This window comes from Microcaecilia unicolor, chromosome 2 (assembly GCF_901765095.1).
Source record: "Microcaecilia unicolor chromosome 2, aMicUni1.1, whole genome shotgun sequence".
Lineage (NCBI taxonomy): Eukaryota > Metazoa > Chordata > Amphibia > Gymnophiona > Siphonopidae > Microcaecilia > Microcaecilia unicolor.
In genome coordinates this window covers 656,935,484-656,954,944 of record NC_044032.1, presented here as the reverse complement: position 1 = coordinate 656,954,944, position 19,461 = coordinate 656,935,484, and the positions used below count along the sequence as shown (strand labels likewise).

The window sequence follows — 19,461 nt, the reverse complement described above, 5'->3', positions numbered from 1 at the left end:
CAAGTACATAAGTGTTGCCATACTGGGATAGAACAAAGGTCCATCAAGCCCAGCATCCCGTTTCCAACAGTGGCCAATCTAGGTCACAAATACCTGGCAAGATCCCCAAAATCTTCAATACATTTTATGCTGCTTATCCCAGAAATAGCAGTGGATTTTCCCAACATTTAGCAGAACCACACCTAAAGGATCCTCTAATTCTTCAAAACTGTTTCTATGAATACTGCTTTCCCTCCGCCCTTCTTCCTGTCCTGGGAGGCTGTTCACATATCTACCATCCTTCCTGTGTACTCGGTCTTCTACCATAAGACCTTAACACCTAGACAAGCTACTGATGCAGCGTTTATACCTTACTGCTGCCATCCCTCCCTGCAGGACAGCAGTGGCGTTCCTAGGGGGCCTGGCACCCGGGGCGGATCGCCAATGCGCCCCGCCCCCCAGGTGATGCCCCACCCCCCCGATGCAGCATGGACCCCCCCCCCCCAGCAAAAGGACACCCCACAAAGGAAACCTCCCCCCCGCCGGGTGCACGCCGCTGGGGGGGGTGCCGCACGCGCCTGTCCTCCGTTGTTCCATGCTTCTTTTCTGCCCCAGGAACGCCACTGCAGGCCAGATCTGTTCAAGTTTTTAAACCTCGGCTCAGAGGGCTGTGGTAGTCAGTCGTGACTCTTGACTTTGTCTTCAAAAGCAGTGGTTCCCAACTTGTCCTATGGACTCCTAGCCACTTGGGTATTCAGGATATCCATAATGGATATGCTTGAGAGAATCTTCATTGCATGCAATGAATCTGAAGCATGTTCATTGTGGATATTCCGAAAGCCAACTGGCTGGGAGTCCCCAGGACAAGCTGGAGCCCTACCTTACTAGTTTTGACAGTGGTTAGCCCCATACCTGTGTTTTACTGCCAAGCCTTCTAATCTGTTAACTTTGGGATCTTAACACTCATCTAAGCAGACTGCTAGATATATCAGTGTGGTATGGCTGGGTAGATTGGATAGGCCTGTGTAATGCGTCTCCCAACATGTTAACCTCATAAAGGATTATAAAAAATTAACCTCATAAAGGATTATAAAAGTTCAACTCATCTGTTGAAGCAATGCAAAATATTCATGCATATGCATTGATATTCCACAAACTTATTTTATTTGGCAGCTTTGGAATGAGATTACACCTTATAGATTTGTATTGCTTCCTACTTCTAAATGATTGATTAGGAAAATGCTGTTCCCTTAATCCTTGCACCATGGGTGTAGCCAGAAGTCCATTTTTGGGGGTTCCCCCAAAAGGTGGACTTAAGGGGGTCTGGTATTCTCTTCCCCTGCCCTCCTCCCCGCCACCACAATAAAATTATCTTTGCATCACTGAGCATGTGCGGGAAAGCCAATATTGACAGTCAAAGCATGTCTGCTGGTATTCTCTTTCCCTTGCAGAGAGGGGCCCGAGCCCCTAAGGCACCCCTCCCCTGTGGCTTCGCCATGCACCACTGCCTTTGTAAAGCAGGTCCTGAAGTTCTCACTATCCCATGTAGTTTTCATGATCTCTCATTGTATCCACAGGAAATAATACACAAGACTTACATATTAATGTGGATATCCTGAGAGCCAAATGGGCTAGTGCAGGGGTGGACAACCTTGGTCCTCAAGGGCCGCAACCCAGTCAGATTTTCAGGATTTCCCCAATGAATATGCATGATATCTATTTGCATACCATGGAGGCAGTGCATGTAACTGGATCTCGTGCATATTCAATGGGGAAATGTGAAAACTTGACTGGGTTGTGGGCCGTGAGCACTAAGGTTGTCCACCCCTAGGCTAGTGAGAGCTTCAGAACCCATTTGTGAAATGGCTGTGGAGGTTCTGGTTTTCCTGTGAATAGTGTCCCTGAGTTACTCCTGGTGATAGTGGTGGTTATTCTAGTGGAGCTCAGGAGCTGACGCCAGCTGACAAGCTTCTCCGATGGGGTGGCTGATTTTTTTTTAGGGGGGGAGGTTTTGTAATGTGATATCATGTTGGCTGACTCCTAGACACACAAGCTAATATTTCAAACGAAAGGGGCTAAACAAATTACTCCTCTCTGGATGAAGTGAAGGAACTTCAGCTATGGATCTATCATTCATTTAACATCACAGGGACTCTGAGCACCTACAGACATGATATTATGCAACAGGGAACTTGTCAGTTAAACTTTTCTTTAAACTTTAGAACTACTTGTATGAAGGAGTAGAAGCCAAGAGGATCTTCAAGAGAGAGTGAACATCAGCCTGGGAACTCGGTAATGAAGAGCAGAAGAAACGTGCCCTCAGTCTTTCCAACCAGTTACTGATGGGATCCTGTGGGAGCCTAACCTACTTGACTGTTCATCTTGCCAAACGTAGCAACTACTGTTCAAACAAGCTTAAGGTGCAAATAAAACATACAAATTCAGCAAAGCTGTTCTGTGGTGGTTTTATTTGTGCATAATCCAGAGCTCAGCAATAGAACCGAGACGGTGCTGCAGATTCAGTCACAGGGGAGGGAATGTAAGATGTCACTGGAGCCTTTGCAAACAGCTAATGAGTGACGCGCCTTTTTTAAGCCAGAGACGCCATTCATTTGCTGTTTGTTCCAGATGTAAGAGGCATATTTTGATTTATTTCCCCATTTGACTCTCATTATACTGTGAGTCAGCAGTCCAGTTTTCTGACCCCTGATGAAGGCATTAATGCTGAAATGCAGCCTGTGCTGGTTCTTGGAAAGTGACCTTATATATGTCTCCCTGAACTTGAAATAAACTGGGGCTTTGGCCATCCTGGCAGTTTTTAAATTCTTCTGTGGGTTATTTGTGGAAGGGTTTGTTCTTCTTTTTCTTGTGACTGGAACCTTTATGGCACAAGGCAGTAGAAATGGCAGAGTTACGTTATATTATGTTTCTTATAATCCACTACTAAAGCTCTATGCAGATCCCAGGAATTACAATTATTAATATATCACTAACATTTAGTCCAGTGATTCCCAAACTTTTTTTTCACTATGGTGGATACCCTAATGTGTCTTTTTTTTCTTATCCTGTTGAACCCTCAACTTATGTAGAAACTGGAGGATGTAATGGGGCAGTTCTACAAACTGAAGAGTAGCAAATCTCCCGGACCGGATGGTATTCATCCCAGAGTACTGATAGAACTGAATGTTTTGTACTTTTTTGGGATCTTGCCAGGTATTTGTAACCTGGATTGGCCACTGTTGGTAGTGTGGGTAGAAGGGCATTGCTGCTTCAGTTTGATATCTTCAATGTATTTGCCCTGGTGGACCATGATATCCTGTAGAGTTTGAGTGGTTTGGGAACATCAGGAACAGTATTAGAGTGGTTTAGGGGCTTCCTTATTCCGAGGTCACATCAAGGGAAGCTCTCTCGGGCATGGGCACCGACCGGTCTATGGAGTCTCACAGGGATTCATGATGTCTATCTTATTTAACATACTAATGGCACCTCTGGGCTTTAGTTTGGAGACATTACAATGTTCCCCTTATCTGTGTGGATGATCTGTATCTCGCTGGACAGAGAAATTAAAGATGCTGTGTTTAAAATCAAGCAGGGGCTACAGTGTTTAGAATTATGGGTGAAAGCAACTAAATAAACTCCGACAAAACAAAGTTTCTAATTCTAAGTCACCCATGAAAGCCGAACCCCACAGCTTCTTATTAACAGTGTAAAGTTATAAGCTATAATTTCAAAAGAAAAAACTGTGGGTGATCTTGGATAACTTTTGAATTGCATACAGCCATCACCTCAGGGGCTTGTTTATAAGAGAGAACTGGAATTAATATTCTCATATCAAATCACTAAGTGGTGGAATGAACTACCCCTTATATATTCATTATCAAACTAGTTATATGCTGTTCTGAAAACATAGTTATTTTGTGAATTTGCCTAAAATCTGTATTGTGGTCCTCCTGGGAACTGTTCCTTTTTTTTTTTTTATTGTATTGTAGTTTTAATTTACATAAGTACTGCCATACTGGGAAAGACCAAAGGTCCATCAAGCCCAGCATCCTGTTTCCAACAGTGGCCAATCCAGGTCACAAATACCTGGCAAGATCCCAAAAAACTACAAAACATTTTATACTGCTTATCCCAGAAATAGCAGTGGATTTTCCCCAAATCCAGCTAATAATGGTCTTTGGACTTTTCCTTTAGGAAGCCCTCCAAACCTTTTTTAAACTCTACCAAGTTAACCGTCTTTACCACATTCTCCGGCAACGAATTCCAGAGTTTAATTACAAAAAGGAACTCACCTTACCCCGTCACCATCTCACTATGGTAAAACCACCTCTGTTCAGATCCAGCAAGTTACCTGCTTCCAGTTATTTTCCTCTCCTTTTCATCTGTAAGGTTTCCATGACTTTTTTGGCCAACATTGAGGGTGACCCCCACCTATCTGCTTCTTTCCAACCTCCGCTCTGTTAAAAGGTCTGTAGCCACCCAGCATGGGGCTTGAACCCACAACCCTGAGATTAAGAGTCTCATGCTTTACCGACTATGAAATTACCCACAGTTATGCTTTACCTTTTATTTTTTGAAATACCTTATATCAATCAATGTTATCACATCACATCACATCAATACCTGCATTCACCACTTGATGTGCTTTATATATGGGAATTGAATAAGGTATAGATTCAGGAAGAATGATCTATCCTACCCAAAGATAAATTGATCAAAGTAGTGGGGCAAAACCCCCTATAAAAGTTTCAATATTAAAAAACATAATTTGAATTGAACCTGAGCCTCATTAGGGAAAGAATGTAACTCTTGATAAGGAGACATCTTAACCAGTGGCGTAGCCACAGGTGGGCCTGGGTGGGCCGGGGCACACATTTCGCGGTAGCCGGTGGGGATCCCAAGCTCCACTAGCTGAAGACTTCCCCCTGATGGTAACGAAAACGCTGCTTTCCACAATACAGTTACCTGTGCATGCTCAGTTTTCAGTGCATGCCTGCTGCACAGTGGCGTAGGAAGGGGGGGGGCGGTGGGGCGGTCCGCCCCGGGTGCACGCCGCTGGGGGGTGTCGGCGCCTCGCTGGTTCCTTGCTCTCTCTGCCCCAGAACAGGTTACTTCCTGTTCCAGGCGAGAGCAAGGAACCAGCGAGGCGCTGACACCCCCCAGCAGCGTGCTCTCGGCGGATTGTCCCGCCCACCCGCCCCTCAACGCCTTCCAGGTATGTTCTCGCGGGCGGGGCAGGGGGTGTTGCGCTACGGAGGGGGGAGGGTGCGTCGCGCTGCACCCGGGGGGGGGGTGCGCAGCGGCGACCCGCCCCGGGTGTCAGCTGCCCTCGCAACGCCACTGCTGCTGCAGACTGCCAAGACGGAGAGAAGCATTTTCCCACCTGCCGAGATATTTTTTTGGCGGTGGGGGGGTGAGAACGTTTGGTGCCCACTGTCACTCGGTACTCCCGACTGGTGTCCGAAGCCTCACTCATCTGTGCTGCTCGCTCAATTCATCACCCCTCCGTGCTGTCCACGCTCCACTAGACACCCCTCCGTGCTGTCCACTCTCCATGCGACACCTCTCCGTGCTGTCCGCTCTCCATGCGACACCTCTCCGTGCTGTCCGCTCTCACGTCCGACACACTCCTGAGCTCCCACCGTTCACCCGCTCAATTGGGGCTATTCCATATCCGGTGGAGGACTGCTTCCTCCAATTCTTCTCTCAGTAGTGAAAGGAATTCACCCCAGTGCTTTATTTATCCTGCAGAGTACTTTATTCAAACACTGTCCCAGCGGCAAGCAGTATGGCAGCAGTAATGCCACCGTCGGCCTTACAGCCCTCTGCTTCACTTTTCCAACACACAAAACAAAACAAGAGTTCAGTCTTAGAATTAACTAATGGTTTTTGGGATATAACCTTAGGTTCAGTCTATCACTCCATTCCTTCCTAGTTCCTCGTAGGAGTCAGAGACATTTTCACCTCCCTCGTTTGTCAGACACCAACACTCTGACAACCACCCACAAATGTTCAGACTGACCTCATGCAGGTAATCAATCCCCACAGATCCATGAAGTAAGGCCGCTCCTAGGCGCTGCCACTCAGTGCCCCAAATCTCCCGCTTCTCTCTGCAGCCTTTCCTTTTTCCACCTTCCTTTGTCCTGAGCAAAAGAACTCCATTTTCTCCTCACCACCCTCCTGCATGGCTTTTCCCCCCTCTTGTACAGACTCCTCCCAATCCATAGAGTCTTCCCTCACCCTCTCTCCCAGGTGCTGCTCCTCCACCTGATTATCCTCCTCCATCTCCTGCCTCTACTACCTCCTGGGAGTTGTAGTTTTGCTTCTCTTGTTCCCTCCTCCCTTGCAAGGGCTGCTGGGATCTGTAGTGCTCTTCCTGTCTCCCATATCTCCTACCCCCTTTTCCCACCAGAGGGTGCTTCTCCTTTCCTCGCTTACTGCCCCTTTCAGCTCTTCTCTGCCCTCCTCCTACCTCCTCCTTACACCACCCACTTCTTGCCTAGGCCCACCCAAAATCTGCTGTCTGGCTACACCCCTGAGTCTTGACATATTTGTGAAACAAAGAGGGGCATTTTTGATAGACCGTCTAAATCAGAATTTGGACGTTTTACAAAAACGTCCAAATTCTGAACAGGAAAAGTCATTTCGAAAAAGATAGACGTCTATCTTTTGTGTTTGAAGATGTCGGACTGTAAGACCTCTGAAACAGAGGAGGAGTCTGCTCCTTGTGACTTTGGGCAAGTCAAATGCATAAGGGACATTTTTGGATATGACATCTAAGTCTGAATTTGGAGGTTTTATGTAAAATTTCCAAAATCAGAACAGGAAAGGTCATTTTCTACAAAAAAAAGTCTATCTTTTCCTTCTGAAAATGCTGATTGGAAAAATGTTTTGTGATTTGGGGGAGTAATAATGAAAATGAAAGTGCAAACAATTTTACATCGAACATGTTTTGAACTAGGCAAATACAAGAGCAACTTATAGGGCTTCTATCGACCTAGATCAAAAGGATCCCATGCTCCTTGGCTGCAGGGCCGTGCCTAGGGTCTCTGGCGCCCCCCTGCAGACTATCAGTTGCCCCCCCCCCCCCCCCGTGAAAATGATCGCTCACCACTTGCCACACTGAAAGGAATTGTCAGCAATATTCTTAGAAACAAATTGCTATACATTGCAAAATAAGATAGCAGATGTAAATTCTCAAAGTGGACATATTCCAAACACTAAAATGAAAATAAAATGATTTTTTTCTACCTTTGTTGTCTGGTGACTTTCTTTTTCCGATCATGCTGGCCCAGTATCTGAGTCTGCTGCTATCTGTCCTCTTAACTCCATTTCCAGGGCTTCCTTTCCATTTATTTCTTTACTTTTCTCCTTTCTTCTTCATTTCTTGCTCTATATCCATTTCCATCAATTTCTCCTCCCTCCCTGGGTCCTGCCCTCCCATCCATGTCCATCCTTGTCCCTCTCTGTCCTTCCCTCCTCCATCCATAGCCAGCAATCCTCCTCTCTCCCCTCCCCTCCATTTCCAGCAATTTGTCCTCTCCCTGGGCCCTGTCCTCCCATCCATGTCCATCCTTGTCCCTCTCTGCCCTTCCCTCCTCCATCCTTAGCCAGCAATCCTCCTCTCTCTCCTCCCCTCCATTTCCAGCAATTTGTCCTCTCCCTGGGCCCTGCCCTCCCATCCATGCCTCCCTGCCCTCCCATCCATGCCTCTCTGCCCTTCCCTTACCTCAGCTCCGCTCCCTGGGGCCTTTAAATCCTTTACCTCCGGTCGCAGCAGCGTCAGTGAAAACACTGCCGACGTTTCCCTTCCCTTTGCGCTCATTGGTCCTCAGTGTCCTGCCTTCTTCTGATGTCAGAAGAAGGCGGGACACTGAGGGAACCAACGAGCGCGAAGGGAAGGGAGACGTCAGCAGCGCTTTCACTGATGCTGCTGCGACCATAGGTAAAAGATTTAAAGGCCTCAGCGGCGCGGAGCTCAGGTAAGCGGCGAGGGTAAGCACCGTGGCAGCGCCCTCCAGAGGTCAGCGCCCCCCTGCGGTGCTTACCCCGCTTACCATATCGGCACGGCCCTGCTTGGCTGGAGCCTACTCAAGACAGCACTTCAGACACTTCAACTCATCTTTGTGGCCAAGTCGGTCAAGTTTGTAAGCTGATGTGTCTGTTCTGTTTATAACCAGAAAGGGGCCAGTCGGGACTAGATCTGCAGTGTAATACTGTGACATTGCTTCAGACTGGCCATCTTTCACTTAGAATTAGTGCTCAGTTTTGGAAGACATGAGTCCAGGTAACATAGTAGATGAAGGCAGATAAAGACCTGAAGGGTTCATCCAGTCTTCCCAACATTCACACTCATTATCAATTAATGGTTAAACTAACAATGACTGTGGTATAAAATACTTGATCCAGGTCTTTCTTGCCCGTTTCTGGCACATAGACTGTAGAAATCTACCTGGCACTGTCCTTAAGTTTCAACTTCAGGAGTTGCCATCAAAGCCCACTCCAACCTGTCCCGATCTGTCTTGCCTTATATACAGGCCACAGAACATAGAACTTTTCCTGGAATTGGCCTTAGTTCTTCACAGCCAGAGTCGTTATCTAAGCAGCACTAGACACATCACTACTACTACTACTACTATTTAGCATTTCTATAGCGCTACAAGGCATACGCAGCGCTGCACAAACATAGAAGAAAGACAGTCCCTGCTCAAATCTAATAGACAAAAAATAAATAAAGTAAGCAAATCAAATCAATTAATGTGTACAGGAAGGAGGAGAGGAGGGTAGGTGGAGGTGAGTGGTTACAAGTGGTTACGAGTCAAAAGCAATGTTAAAGAGGTGGGCTTTCAGTCTAGATTTAAAGGTGGCCAAGGATGGGGCAAGACATAGGGGCTCAGGAAGTTTATTCCAGGCGTAGGGTGCAGCGAGACAGAAGGCGCGAAGTCTGGAGTTGGCAGTAGTGGATACAGTTGATAAACATGGTTTCCCTTGCTCTGTTCTGTACCTGTACAGTACTTCTGTTCATCACCCATATGCAACCATTTAGATGGCGACTCTGACTGTGAGTGATTCAGCAAAGGTACATCTTAGAGTTTTCACAACACGTTTTTGATGCCTTTATAGTTTTTACTGCAGGTCAGTGTTCAAGGCGAAAGTGGGTATCCAGATTATGGGGCACTTGCTTCAGTTGGGAGGCCCAGTTCCCCCAGAAGAACTTGACCAGGTTTGGTTTTCTATTTATTTTGCTGTTCTTAAGAAGGAGGGGAACATTCTAACCCTTTGTGAATCTTAAAGGGGTCAGCACTGACTTTATCTTGTGGTCAAGAAGGACAAGTTCCTGGCAGGAAGCCGGCAAAATAATCAGTTGGACCGCTAGATAACCGAGGAGTAAAAGGGGCGAACAGGGAAGACAAAGCCGTAATGGAGAGATTAAATTAATTCTTTGCTTCGGTCTTCACCTAGGAAGATGGGATACGGGTGCCAGAAATGGTATTCGTAACTAACGAGTCAGAGAAACTTAATGAATTCTCTGTAAACCTGGAGAAAGGGGGCAGTTCTACCAACTGAAGAGTAGCAAATCTCCTGGACCAGATGGTATTCATCCCAGAGTACTGATAGAACTGAAAAATGAGCTTGCGGAGCTATTGTTAGTAATATGTAATTTATCTTTAAAATCGAGCGTGGTACCGGAAGATTGGAGGGTGGCCAATGTAATGCCGATTTTTTAAAAAGATTCCAGAGGAGATCCGGGAAATTATTGACCGGTAAGTCTGACGTCGGTACTGGGCAAAATGGTAGAGACTATTATGAAGAACAAAATTACAGAGCATATTCAAAAGCATGGATTAATGAGACAAAGTCAACATGGATTTAGTGAAGGGAAATCTTGCCTCACCAATCTACTACATTTCTTTGAAGGGGTGAACAAACATGTGGATAAAGGTGAGCTGGTTCATATTGTATATCTGGATTTTCAGAAGGCGTTTGACAAAGTACCTCATGAAAGACTCCAGAGGAAATTGGAGAGTCATTGGATAGGAGGAAGTGTTCTATTGTGGATTAAAAACTGGTTAAAAGGTAGAAAACAGAGAGTAGGGTTAAATGGTCAGTATTCTCAGTGGAGAAGGGTAGTTAGGGGGTTCCTCAGGGGTATGTGCTGGGACCGCTGCTTTTTAATATATTTATAAATGACCTAGAGATGGGAGTAACTAGTGAGGTAATTAAATTTGCTGATGACACAAAGTTATTCAAAGTCGTTAAATCGCGGGAGGATTGTGAAAAATTACAAGAGCACCTTACGAGACTGGGAGACTGGGCGTCTAAATGGCAGATGACGTTTAATGTGAGCAAGTGCAAAGTGATGCATGTGGGAAAGAGGAACCCGAATTATAGCTACGTCATGCAAGGTTCCACGTTAGGAGCCACAGACCAAGAAAGGGATCTGGTTGTCGTCGTTGATGATATGTTGAAACCGTCTGCTCAGTGTGCTGCTGCGGCTAAGAAAGCAAATAGAATGTTAGGTATTATTAGGAAAGGAATGGAAAACAAAAATGAGGACGTTATAATGCCCTTGTACCGCTCCATGGTGCGATCGCAACTCGAATATTGTGTTGAAATCTGGTCACCGCATCTCAAAAAAAATATAGTGGAATTAGAAAAGGTGCAGAGAGGGGCAATGAAAATGATAAAGTGGATGGAACGACTTCCCTATGAGGAAAGGCTAAAGTGGCTAAGGCTCTTCAGCTTGGAGAAAAGGCGGCTGAGGGGAGATTTGATAGAGGTAGATGTGAAGCGTCTGTTTACGCTTCCCAAAAATACTAGGACTAGGGGGCACGCGATGAAGCTACAATGTAGTAAATTTAAAATGAATCAGAGAACATTTTTCTTCACTCAACATGTAATTAAATTCTGGAATTCGTTGCCAGAGAATGTGGTAAAGGCGGTTAGCTTAGCGGAGTTTTAAAAAGGTTTGGACGGCTTCCTAAAGGAAAGGTCCATAGACCATTATTAAATGGACTAGGGGAAAATCAACTATTTCTGGGACAAGAAGTATAAAATGTTTTGTACTTTTTTGGGATCTTGCCAGGTATTTGTGACCTGGATTGGCCACTGTTGGAAAGAGGATGCTGGGCTTGATGGACCTTTGGTCTTTTCCAGTATGGCAATACTTATGTGAAAGGGGGGGCACCTAGATGTGGGTACCTTGGGGTTGTGGTAGGTTTTGGAGAGTACTACTACTACTACTTAACATTTCTAGAGCGCTACTAGGGTTACGCAGCGCTGTACAAAATAAACAAAGAAGGACGGTCCCTGCTCAAAGGAGCTTATAATCTAAAGAACGAAATGTAAAGTTGGGGCAGTCTAGATTTCTTGGGTAGAGGTGTAGAGGTTAGGTGCCGAAGGCGACCTTGAAGAGGTGAGCTTTAAGCAGAGATTTGAAGATGGGCAGGGAGGGGGCCTGGCGTATGGGCTCGGGGAGTTTGTTCCATGCGTGGGGTGAGGCGAGGCAGAAAAGGCGGAGCCTGGAGTTGGCGGTGGTGGAGAAGGGTACTGAAAGGAGGGATTTGTCTTGAGAGCGGAGGTTACGGGTAGGAATGTAAGGGGAGATGAGGGTTGAGAGGTAAGGAGGGGCTGCAGATCGAGTACATTTGTAGGTTAGTAGCAGAAGCTTGAATTGAATGCGGTACCTGATCGGAAGCCAATGAAGTGACTTGAGGAGAGGGGTGATATGAGTGTAGCGGTTCAGGCGGAAGATAAGACGTGCAGCTGAGTTCTGAATGGACTGAAGGGGGGATAGGTGGCTAAGTGGGAGACCAGTGAGGAGTAAGTTGCAGTAGTCCAGGCGAGAGGTAATGAGAGCGTGGACGAGAGTTTGGGTGGTGTGCTCAGAGAGGAAAGGGCGGATTTTGCTAATGTTATAGAGGAAGAAGCGACAGGTCTTGGCTATCTGCTGGATATGCGCAGAGAAGGAGAGGGAGGAGTCGAAGATGACACCGAGGTTGCGGGCAGAAGAGAAGGGGACGATGAGGGTGTTATCAACCGAAATAGAGAGTGGAGGTAGAGGAGAAGTGGGTTTGGGTGGGAAGACAAGAAGTTCGGTCTTGGCCATGTTCAGTTTCAGGTGGCGGTTGGACATCCAGGCAGCAATGTCGGATAAGCAGGCCGATACTTTGGCCTGGGTGTCTGCAGTGATGTTAAGTGTTAGAGCTCACATTTACCACCACAAGTGTAACAGGTATGGTGGGATGGGCCTGGGTCCACCTGCCTGAAGTGCACTGCACCCACTAAAACTGCTCCAGGGACCTGCATACTGCTGTGATGGACCTGAGCATGACATTTGAGGCTGGCATAGAGGCTGGAAAAATATATTTTTAAAGAATTTTTTTGGGTGGGAGGGGGTTGGTGACCACTGGGGGAGTAAGGGGAGGTCATCCCCGATTCCCTCCGGTGGTTATTTGGTCAGTTGGGGCCCCTTTTTGAAGTTTGGTCGTGAAAAAAAGGGACCAAGTAAAGCCGGCAAAATGCTCGTCAAGCCTGGCTTTTTTTCCATTATCAGGCGAAGCTGGCCATCTCGTGAGCAAGTCCCCGTCCCGCCCCCGTCCCGCCCCCGTCCCACCCCCATCCCGACTTCACTACCCTACCGACACGCCCCCTTGATGTTTTGCCGGCTACGCGACAGAAAACAGTTCAACCCGGCCAAAATCAGCTTTCGATTATACCGATTTAGCCGGGTTCAGGAGATCATCGGCCATCTCCTCATTTGTGTCGGAAGATGGCCGGTGATCACTTTCGAAAATGAGCTGGCTGGTCAGTTCGGGTATCTTTTTGTGCCTTGGTCGTAAGAAAAACAGGAGCAAGTAAGGTTGTCTAAGTGCTCGTCAGGGACGCCCTTTTTTTTCCATTATGGGTCTAGGACGTCCATGTGTTAGGCACGTCAAAGTCCCGCCTTCACTATGCCTCCAACACGCCCCCGTGAACTTTGGCCGTCCCTGTGACGGAAAGCAGTTGGGGACATCCAAAATTGGCTTTCTATTATACTGATTTGGGCAACTCTGTGAGAAGGACGCCCATCTTCCGATTTGTGTCGAAGGATGGGCGTCCTTCTCTTTCAAACATAAGCCTGAAAGCAAACCAAAATGTCCAAGGAATTCTTTATTGAAAAAGACCCGACATGGCCATGATTCGACAAAATGGCTGCATCAGGGGTAAATCACTAATAAATAAACATACAAATCAAAATTATATAAACTAATAAATCATAAAACTAAACAAATATGAATCATACATACAAACATAAAAATTGTAAAACCTACCCTGTAAATATGCACAATGCATAAGATAACATTAAAAACTAAAAAATATACATCAATGTATTTAGAAGCAGCATATAAAAATATGTGACCTAAATCAATCTCTTCTGCGTATGGATAAGGTGAAAAAATGTGCCCAGAAATGTAAAAGCACTTCATCATACATGGTGAAAGAAAATGAAAGTCAGACAGACAATCTGCAAAAACCTCTACAATTAAACAAAGACCATTAATCCAAAGGGACACGTAACTAACCAGGGGAAATAGCAGTGCTTCGCCTGGCTGACACTCGTACATCCAAGACTTCCTAAATCAACTACAAACAAGAAAAATAAAAAAAAACTAATAAAAAAACCAGATATCTATAAAAAAGCTCTGCAAACAAAGGAAAAAAAAAAACGTGCTCACAAATCATAGTCTGAAAAATACAAAAGTCATTGGCAGCAGGGTAACGGCTGCTTTTTGAACACTGGAATCAGTCGTATTGCATAATACACAAACAATGCTATTGGAAGTCAGAGCAGCTGGCATGCTTGAAACCTTTATGAGAAGGAAATAAAATACCATATTCTATGACCTCAAAGCATCCATAGAGACAAAAATAAAAAATGTAAACCGTTTGAAAAAAATCAAATTTTGGCGCCATGTTTAAAATTTTAAAAAAAGCGAACAAGTATATACACGACATCCTCATACTGAGCTCATAGGTCAGATTTACAATTTTTATGATTGTATTCATGATTCGTATTATTTTAGTTTTAAGTAGAGAGGTGTGGCAGCCATGTTAGTCCACTCTTAAGGTTATCAATAGAATTCAAACAAAATAAAACATGGAAAAGAAAATAAGATGATACCTTTTTTTATTGGACATAACTTAATACATTTCTTGATTAGCTTTCGAAGGTTGCCCTTCTTCCTCAGATCGGAAATAAGCAAATGTGGTAGCAGATAGTATATATGAGAGAAACATCAAAGCATTACTTTGACAGTCTGACAGAGTGGGAGGGTGGGGGTATGCAAGGGGACATCAAAGCATTTCATTGATATTCTAACAGGATGGGTGTTGGTAGGTGAGAGGAGGGTAATAAACAGAGAAATAGAGCTTTATGGTTTATAATGGGGTGTCAAAATATTCAATCATTCTGACTTCAAAGGTCTTACGTTCCTGTATTGTTTTAAAGTTACCTTTCAGGATTTTTACTAAGAAATCACCAGTGCAGTGTCCTGGTCTTGTAAAATGCTGGCTCACCGGGGTGGGAACCTGACTGGTATCGGCTATCTTCATGTGATGTCTGTGCAGATTAAATCTTAAGCATCTGGCCTGTTTCTCCAAAATATTTTAGTGTTATAATTTCTATTTTGTAGTGTTTTACCCCTGATGCAGCTGTTTTGGCAAAACGTGGCCACATCGGGTCTTTTTCAATAAAGAGTTTGTTGGACTTTTTGGTCTGGTTTGCTTTTCATTTACTGTTGTCTACTGCGAACTTGAGAAGCCTCTCTTTTGTGTTACTATCATATACACTGCATGCACTCCAGGGAATTATGTACCAAAAAATCAAAATAATGTAACATATTGAACAGAATAGTATTTATGGAATTCTGGAAATATATGCAGGTACTTTAACACTTGGCTCTCGGTCTCCCCTAGCTCCCTAGTCCAACGTCTTCCTGTTGGCCATGTGATCAGTAACGTTCATCAGTACTGTAACAGAAATGATAAAGGGGCTGGAGCTCCTCTCGTATGTGGAAAGGCTAAAGAGATTAGGGCTCTTCAGCCTGGAAAAGAGACGGATGAGGAGAGATATGATTGAGGTCTACAAAATTCTGAGTGGTGTAGAACGAGTAGAAGTAAATTGATTTTTTACTTCTTCCAAAAGTACAGACTAGGGGACACTCGAGAAAGTGACATGGAAATACGTTAAAAACAAATAGGAGGAAATATTTTTTTCACTCAACAAATAGTTAAGCTCTGGAACTCTTTGACTGAGGATGTGGTAACAGCGGTTAGTATATCTGGATTTTAAAAAAAGGTTTGGACAAATTTCTGGAGGAAAAGTCCACAGTCTGCTATTGAGACAGACATGGGAAGCAACTGCTTGCCCTGGGATTTGTGTCTTGTCCTCTGACAGCCTTTCCTTAGTTGTGATGTGGCTCTGGGGTGAATGTGACACTTTTTCTGTCAAGCTCACTGCAGAGTCACATCAGCAATGCATTATGGTGGGTGTAGTTATAGGGCAATGTGATTCCACTTGCCTGTCTGTTTAGAACTGTTAAATGATTGGTTAAGCTGCTGCCAATTGGTAAGCTCTGTTCCCATTGATGGGTTCCCCCCCCCCCCCTGCTTACTGGGTCAGAGTGTCCCCTGTTTTATTCCCTCTAGTCATGAGGTAGTTGCCATCTTGTAAGACAGTTTAGAATGCTTTCTTGTGTTACCCTTGGTTAGTGCACTTAGTTTTTTACCTTGTATGTTGCTGAAAAAGGGCATTGCACACCATTCTGCCAGCTCTGAGCTGCTGCTAATCTCATTATCACGGAGACTCTGTGCCAGTGGGGCAGAAACTCTGATCTGCAGTTAACTGTGAGTAAACATTGTTATTCAATAAAGGACTTTTCAGAGAGATAGAGTCTCCAGGTTTGAACTGGTGTGCCAAGGTTGTACTGCGGGATATAGGACTTATAGCAACAAGTCTTAGAGTCCTGCACTGTAAAAACTAAGGTAAAACTAACTTGAAAGAGGGGTGGCAGAAGATCTAGCTAAACAGGAAAGGAAGAAAGTCAGTAAATAGCCAAAGACGAAAGGAGAGTTCAGCTTGAAAGAGAGCCTATGAACTGTATTTGTAGCTTGAGGTGAAAGCCTTCTGAATTGTGTCATCCAGCAGAAGAAGTTAAGCTTAAGGGAAAGCAGAGGAAGGGAGAGAGTTGATTCCTGTGTTGGATGCTGACTGAAACAAATAAAGTACTCCCTGCATCAGATACGCAGGAGGAGCTAGAGGGCAGTGCAGATTCAGCAGATAGCCACCCACAGCAGCCTCAACAAAGAGTCAAGGGTAAAAGAATTCACAAATTAACCCAGAAATTCCTGGAAAGTTATCAAGCAACACAGGAGAAGTATTCAGAGAAGCTAAGCAGGCTGTGGGGAGAAGTTGAAGAAAACATATTTAGTGCTTCAAAGGCAGGAGCAGACAGGGGCGCCTGTCTGTCATTAATAGAGACCAGCTATGCATGTTATCAGCAAAAGTCAGCAGAGTATTGCCAGTTCTTAGATGAGACAAATACTGAGCATAGTCTTGTAGAAAAGGAACTTCAAAAAGCCACAGATCAAAAGTGTAAAGCAGAAGTGGCTGAGGCTGTAAAGAAGTTAGAGACTGTAATTGTAGATCCACAAGACAGTATCTCCCTATGCTCTCACTCATCTAAGCATACATCCAAAAGCTCAAGATCCTCCAGATCAAGTGCAACAACCACTCCAGCCAATTGGCAGTGAGCTCGGCAGCCCTGCAGGCACGGGCCATGGTGGAAATGGCCAAGGCTCGCCGTCACCATAGTGAGAAAGAAACTGCCCTGAAGTTACAAAAGGCCGAATTGGAAGCGCAGGCAGCACTTGCAAAAGCTGAAATGGAAGCCGAGGCAGCACATGCAAAAGCTGAAATGGAAACTGAGGCAGCACATGCAAAAGCTGGAATGGAAACTGAGGCAACACATAGAAAGGCTAAATTGGACATCATGATAAAGGTGCTCTAGCAAGACAAGGAAATTGCCGAGCTTGAAGCAAAGGCTAATGTCTTTGAAGACGCTTTGGGGCAGAATGATGGAAACAAACGACTTAGCTACTTTGTCTCCGAAGACCCTGCCCTAAGAACTAATGATTATGTGTTGACACACTCTCCACCCTTTACCAGGGCTTTGAAACAGTTGGATTCGGGGGAGTCTTCAGATGCTGAGGAGTCAAAACCATCTTTATCGGTGGAAATACCACTTGAGGAAAGAAAGCTCAAGGTACAACATGGCATGATAGCCAGCTTTCCTCCCACCAACTTACATGCTCTTACGTGCTCTGACGCACTATCTACAGCTCATGTCCCAAGAGTGGTTAACGAAGCAGACGCCTCACTGCACCCACAAGCTGCAGAGCCACATGGTAGCCGGAGGCAAGGAGAATTTGAGGCACCATCTCCCGGAGGAACACCACCTATCTACTCTTCATGCAAGCAAGAGCCAGCAGGGTGGTCGTATTCCACGTCTATCTCCTCAGAAGACAAGGTCAGCCAGCCCACAGGGGCCTCAACTGTTCAACATGAAGCCTTACCAAGAGACGAGCTAGTAAGGTATCTAGAACGCAAAAACCTGGGAGGCTCAGGGCTTACTCAATTCAATGGCTGGCCTAAGTGTTACAGGGCGTGGAAATCAGACCTCAAGGATGCCATCAAGGGCATAGGGCTTACTCCCAAACAAGAGATGAACAGGATGCTTCACTGGCTGGGGAAAGAAACAGCCGCGCAAGTAGAGGAGTTGAAACATTCATATTTGAATGACCCTTCAAAGGGGTTAAAAGAGATGTGGGAAAGACTCAAAGAGTACTATGGTAGCCCAGAAGCCATAGAAAATTCACTGTTCAACAGACTGGATAGATTCCCAACGATATCAGGCAAAGACAACTACAAGCTGCTAGAACTGGGAAACCTCCTTCACGTGCTGGAAGCAGTCAAGGCCGAGAAAAGTTTTCCAAACCTCAGCCAGCTAGATACACCTCGGGGCACCAAAAGCATCTTAGTAAAGCTACCACATGACATTAGGGAGAAGTGGTCAGTAGTTGGCACACAATACAAACAAGAAAATCAAGGGAAATATCCTCCTTTTAATGTCTTCACAAGGTTCATTAGAGACATAGCTAAAAGAAGAAATGATCCTTGGTTCACGGTTGAGCCACCTGAATCAAGCCAGTTCCTGGAGGGGAAACCAGCTAAACTGTACAAAAAACCTATATCTGTACATAAGACAGAAGTGTCACCCTCAATGTCTACACTGACTGATTCTTCTTCCAACACAGAGAGTGTAGGGGAACCCAAAGAACAGTGCCCTATACACAGAGCACCTCACCCTCTCAGAAAGTGCCGAGGGTTTATAGGGAAGCCTTTGAGGGAGCGTAAAGAACTTCTAGAAGAATAGATTCTGTTACAGGTGCTGTTCTTCCTCAGACCATATCGGCAGAGACTGCAGAGTACCTGTCCAGTGCACAGAGTGTGGTAGCAACCAACACGTCTATGCCCTACACCCAGAAGGGGCAAAGCCACGTCCCAACCCTGAGATGAATCATGGCGGGGAGAAGGAAGAGGGAAGTATATCGACACTTCAAGTCACTCTGAAATGTACAACAGTATGTGGGAAAGGCCGTGAAGGTAGATCCTGTACCACAGGGGTGTAGCTACGGGTGGGCCTGGGTGGGCCCAGGCCCACCCAATTTAGGCTCAGGCCTGCCCACTACCCAAGCGCACACACGACACACTATACTGACTGCAGCAGCCTAGCATACCACCGCGGCAGAGACGGCACCTGTGCTCAGTTGATATCCAGCCCGCCTACCTTTCGACCTTGCAGTGCAGAGGTACAGTGGCAGACTCCGGTCGGCAGTCCGCTCGGCAGGGAAGCAGTTGCAGGTCGCATCGCAGCCGCGCAGCTCGTCATCATAGTTGTTCTGCTCCCCTCTGCCCTGCAGCTGCTGCGGTGCCTGCAGCTTTCATTTATCGGCCCATTGCTGTTAGCGATTCACACAGGCATTCTAGGGTGACCTTCTCTCTGCTGTGTCTGGCACTCGCATAAATAGGAAATTCTATCAGAGAGGTCAAGACGCGGCAGGCTGCTCTGATTTGAAGTGCCTGTGTGAACTGTGAATCGCTGCTAGCAGCAACAGCTGAAAATGAAAGTGGAAGTGCAGCAGCGTGGCCACGCAGGAAGAGTCAACACTCTCGGACAGCTGGAACTGTGGGAGGAAAGGCAACAAGAGGTTGGAGGAAAAGGAGAGAGCTAATCGATGTGGGAGGAAGACGAGGGGGCTGGAAGGAACGGAGGGAGCTGCTAGATGTGGGAAGAAGAGGAGGAGGAGGAGGAAAGGGCTGGAGGGAAGGGAGAAAGCTGCTGGACATCTGGGAGGAAGAGAAAGAGGGGGCTGGATTGA

At 45.8% G+C, this 19,461-nt stretch overlaps 2 protein-coding genes across 5 annotated transcripts in view; one reads left to right on the top strand and one right to left on the bottom strand.

Annotated features, from left to right (window-relative positions):
* Window positions 1-19,461, bottom strand: part of LOC115461744 (fatty acid-binding protein, intestinal-like) — a 961,316-nt gene that overhangs the window by 41,072 nt on the left and 900,783 nt on the right. The gene's annotated exons all lie outside the window — the stretch shown is intronic.
* Window positions 1-19,461, top strand: part of LOC115461745 (fatty acid-binding protein, intestinal-like) — a 228,773-nt gene that overhangs the window by 10,035 nt on the left and 199,277 nt on the right. Inside the window, exon 4 of one of the 3 annotated variants that reach the window (XM_030191786.1) lies at window positions 2,202-2,428. The exons of the other annotated variants lie outside the window; for them this stretch is intronic. Coding sequence (XP_030047646.1) covers window positions 2,202-2,252 — 51 coding nt within the window. The 3' untranslated portion in view covers window positions 2,253-2,428. Of the gene's footprint in view, window positions 1-2,201; window positions 2,429-19,461 lie in introns of those variants that run through there. 3 annotated transcript variants of the gene reach the window in all.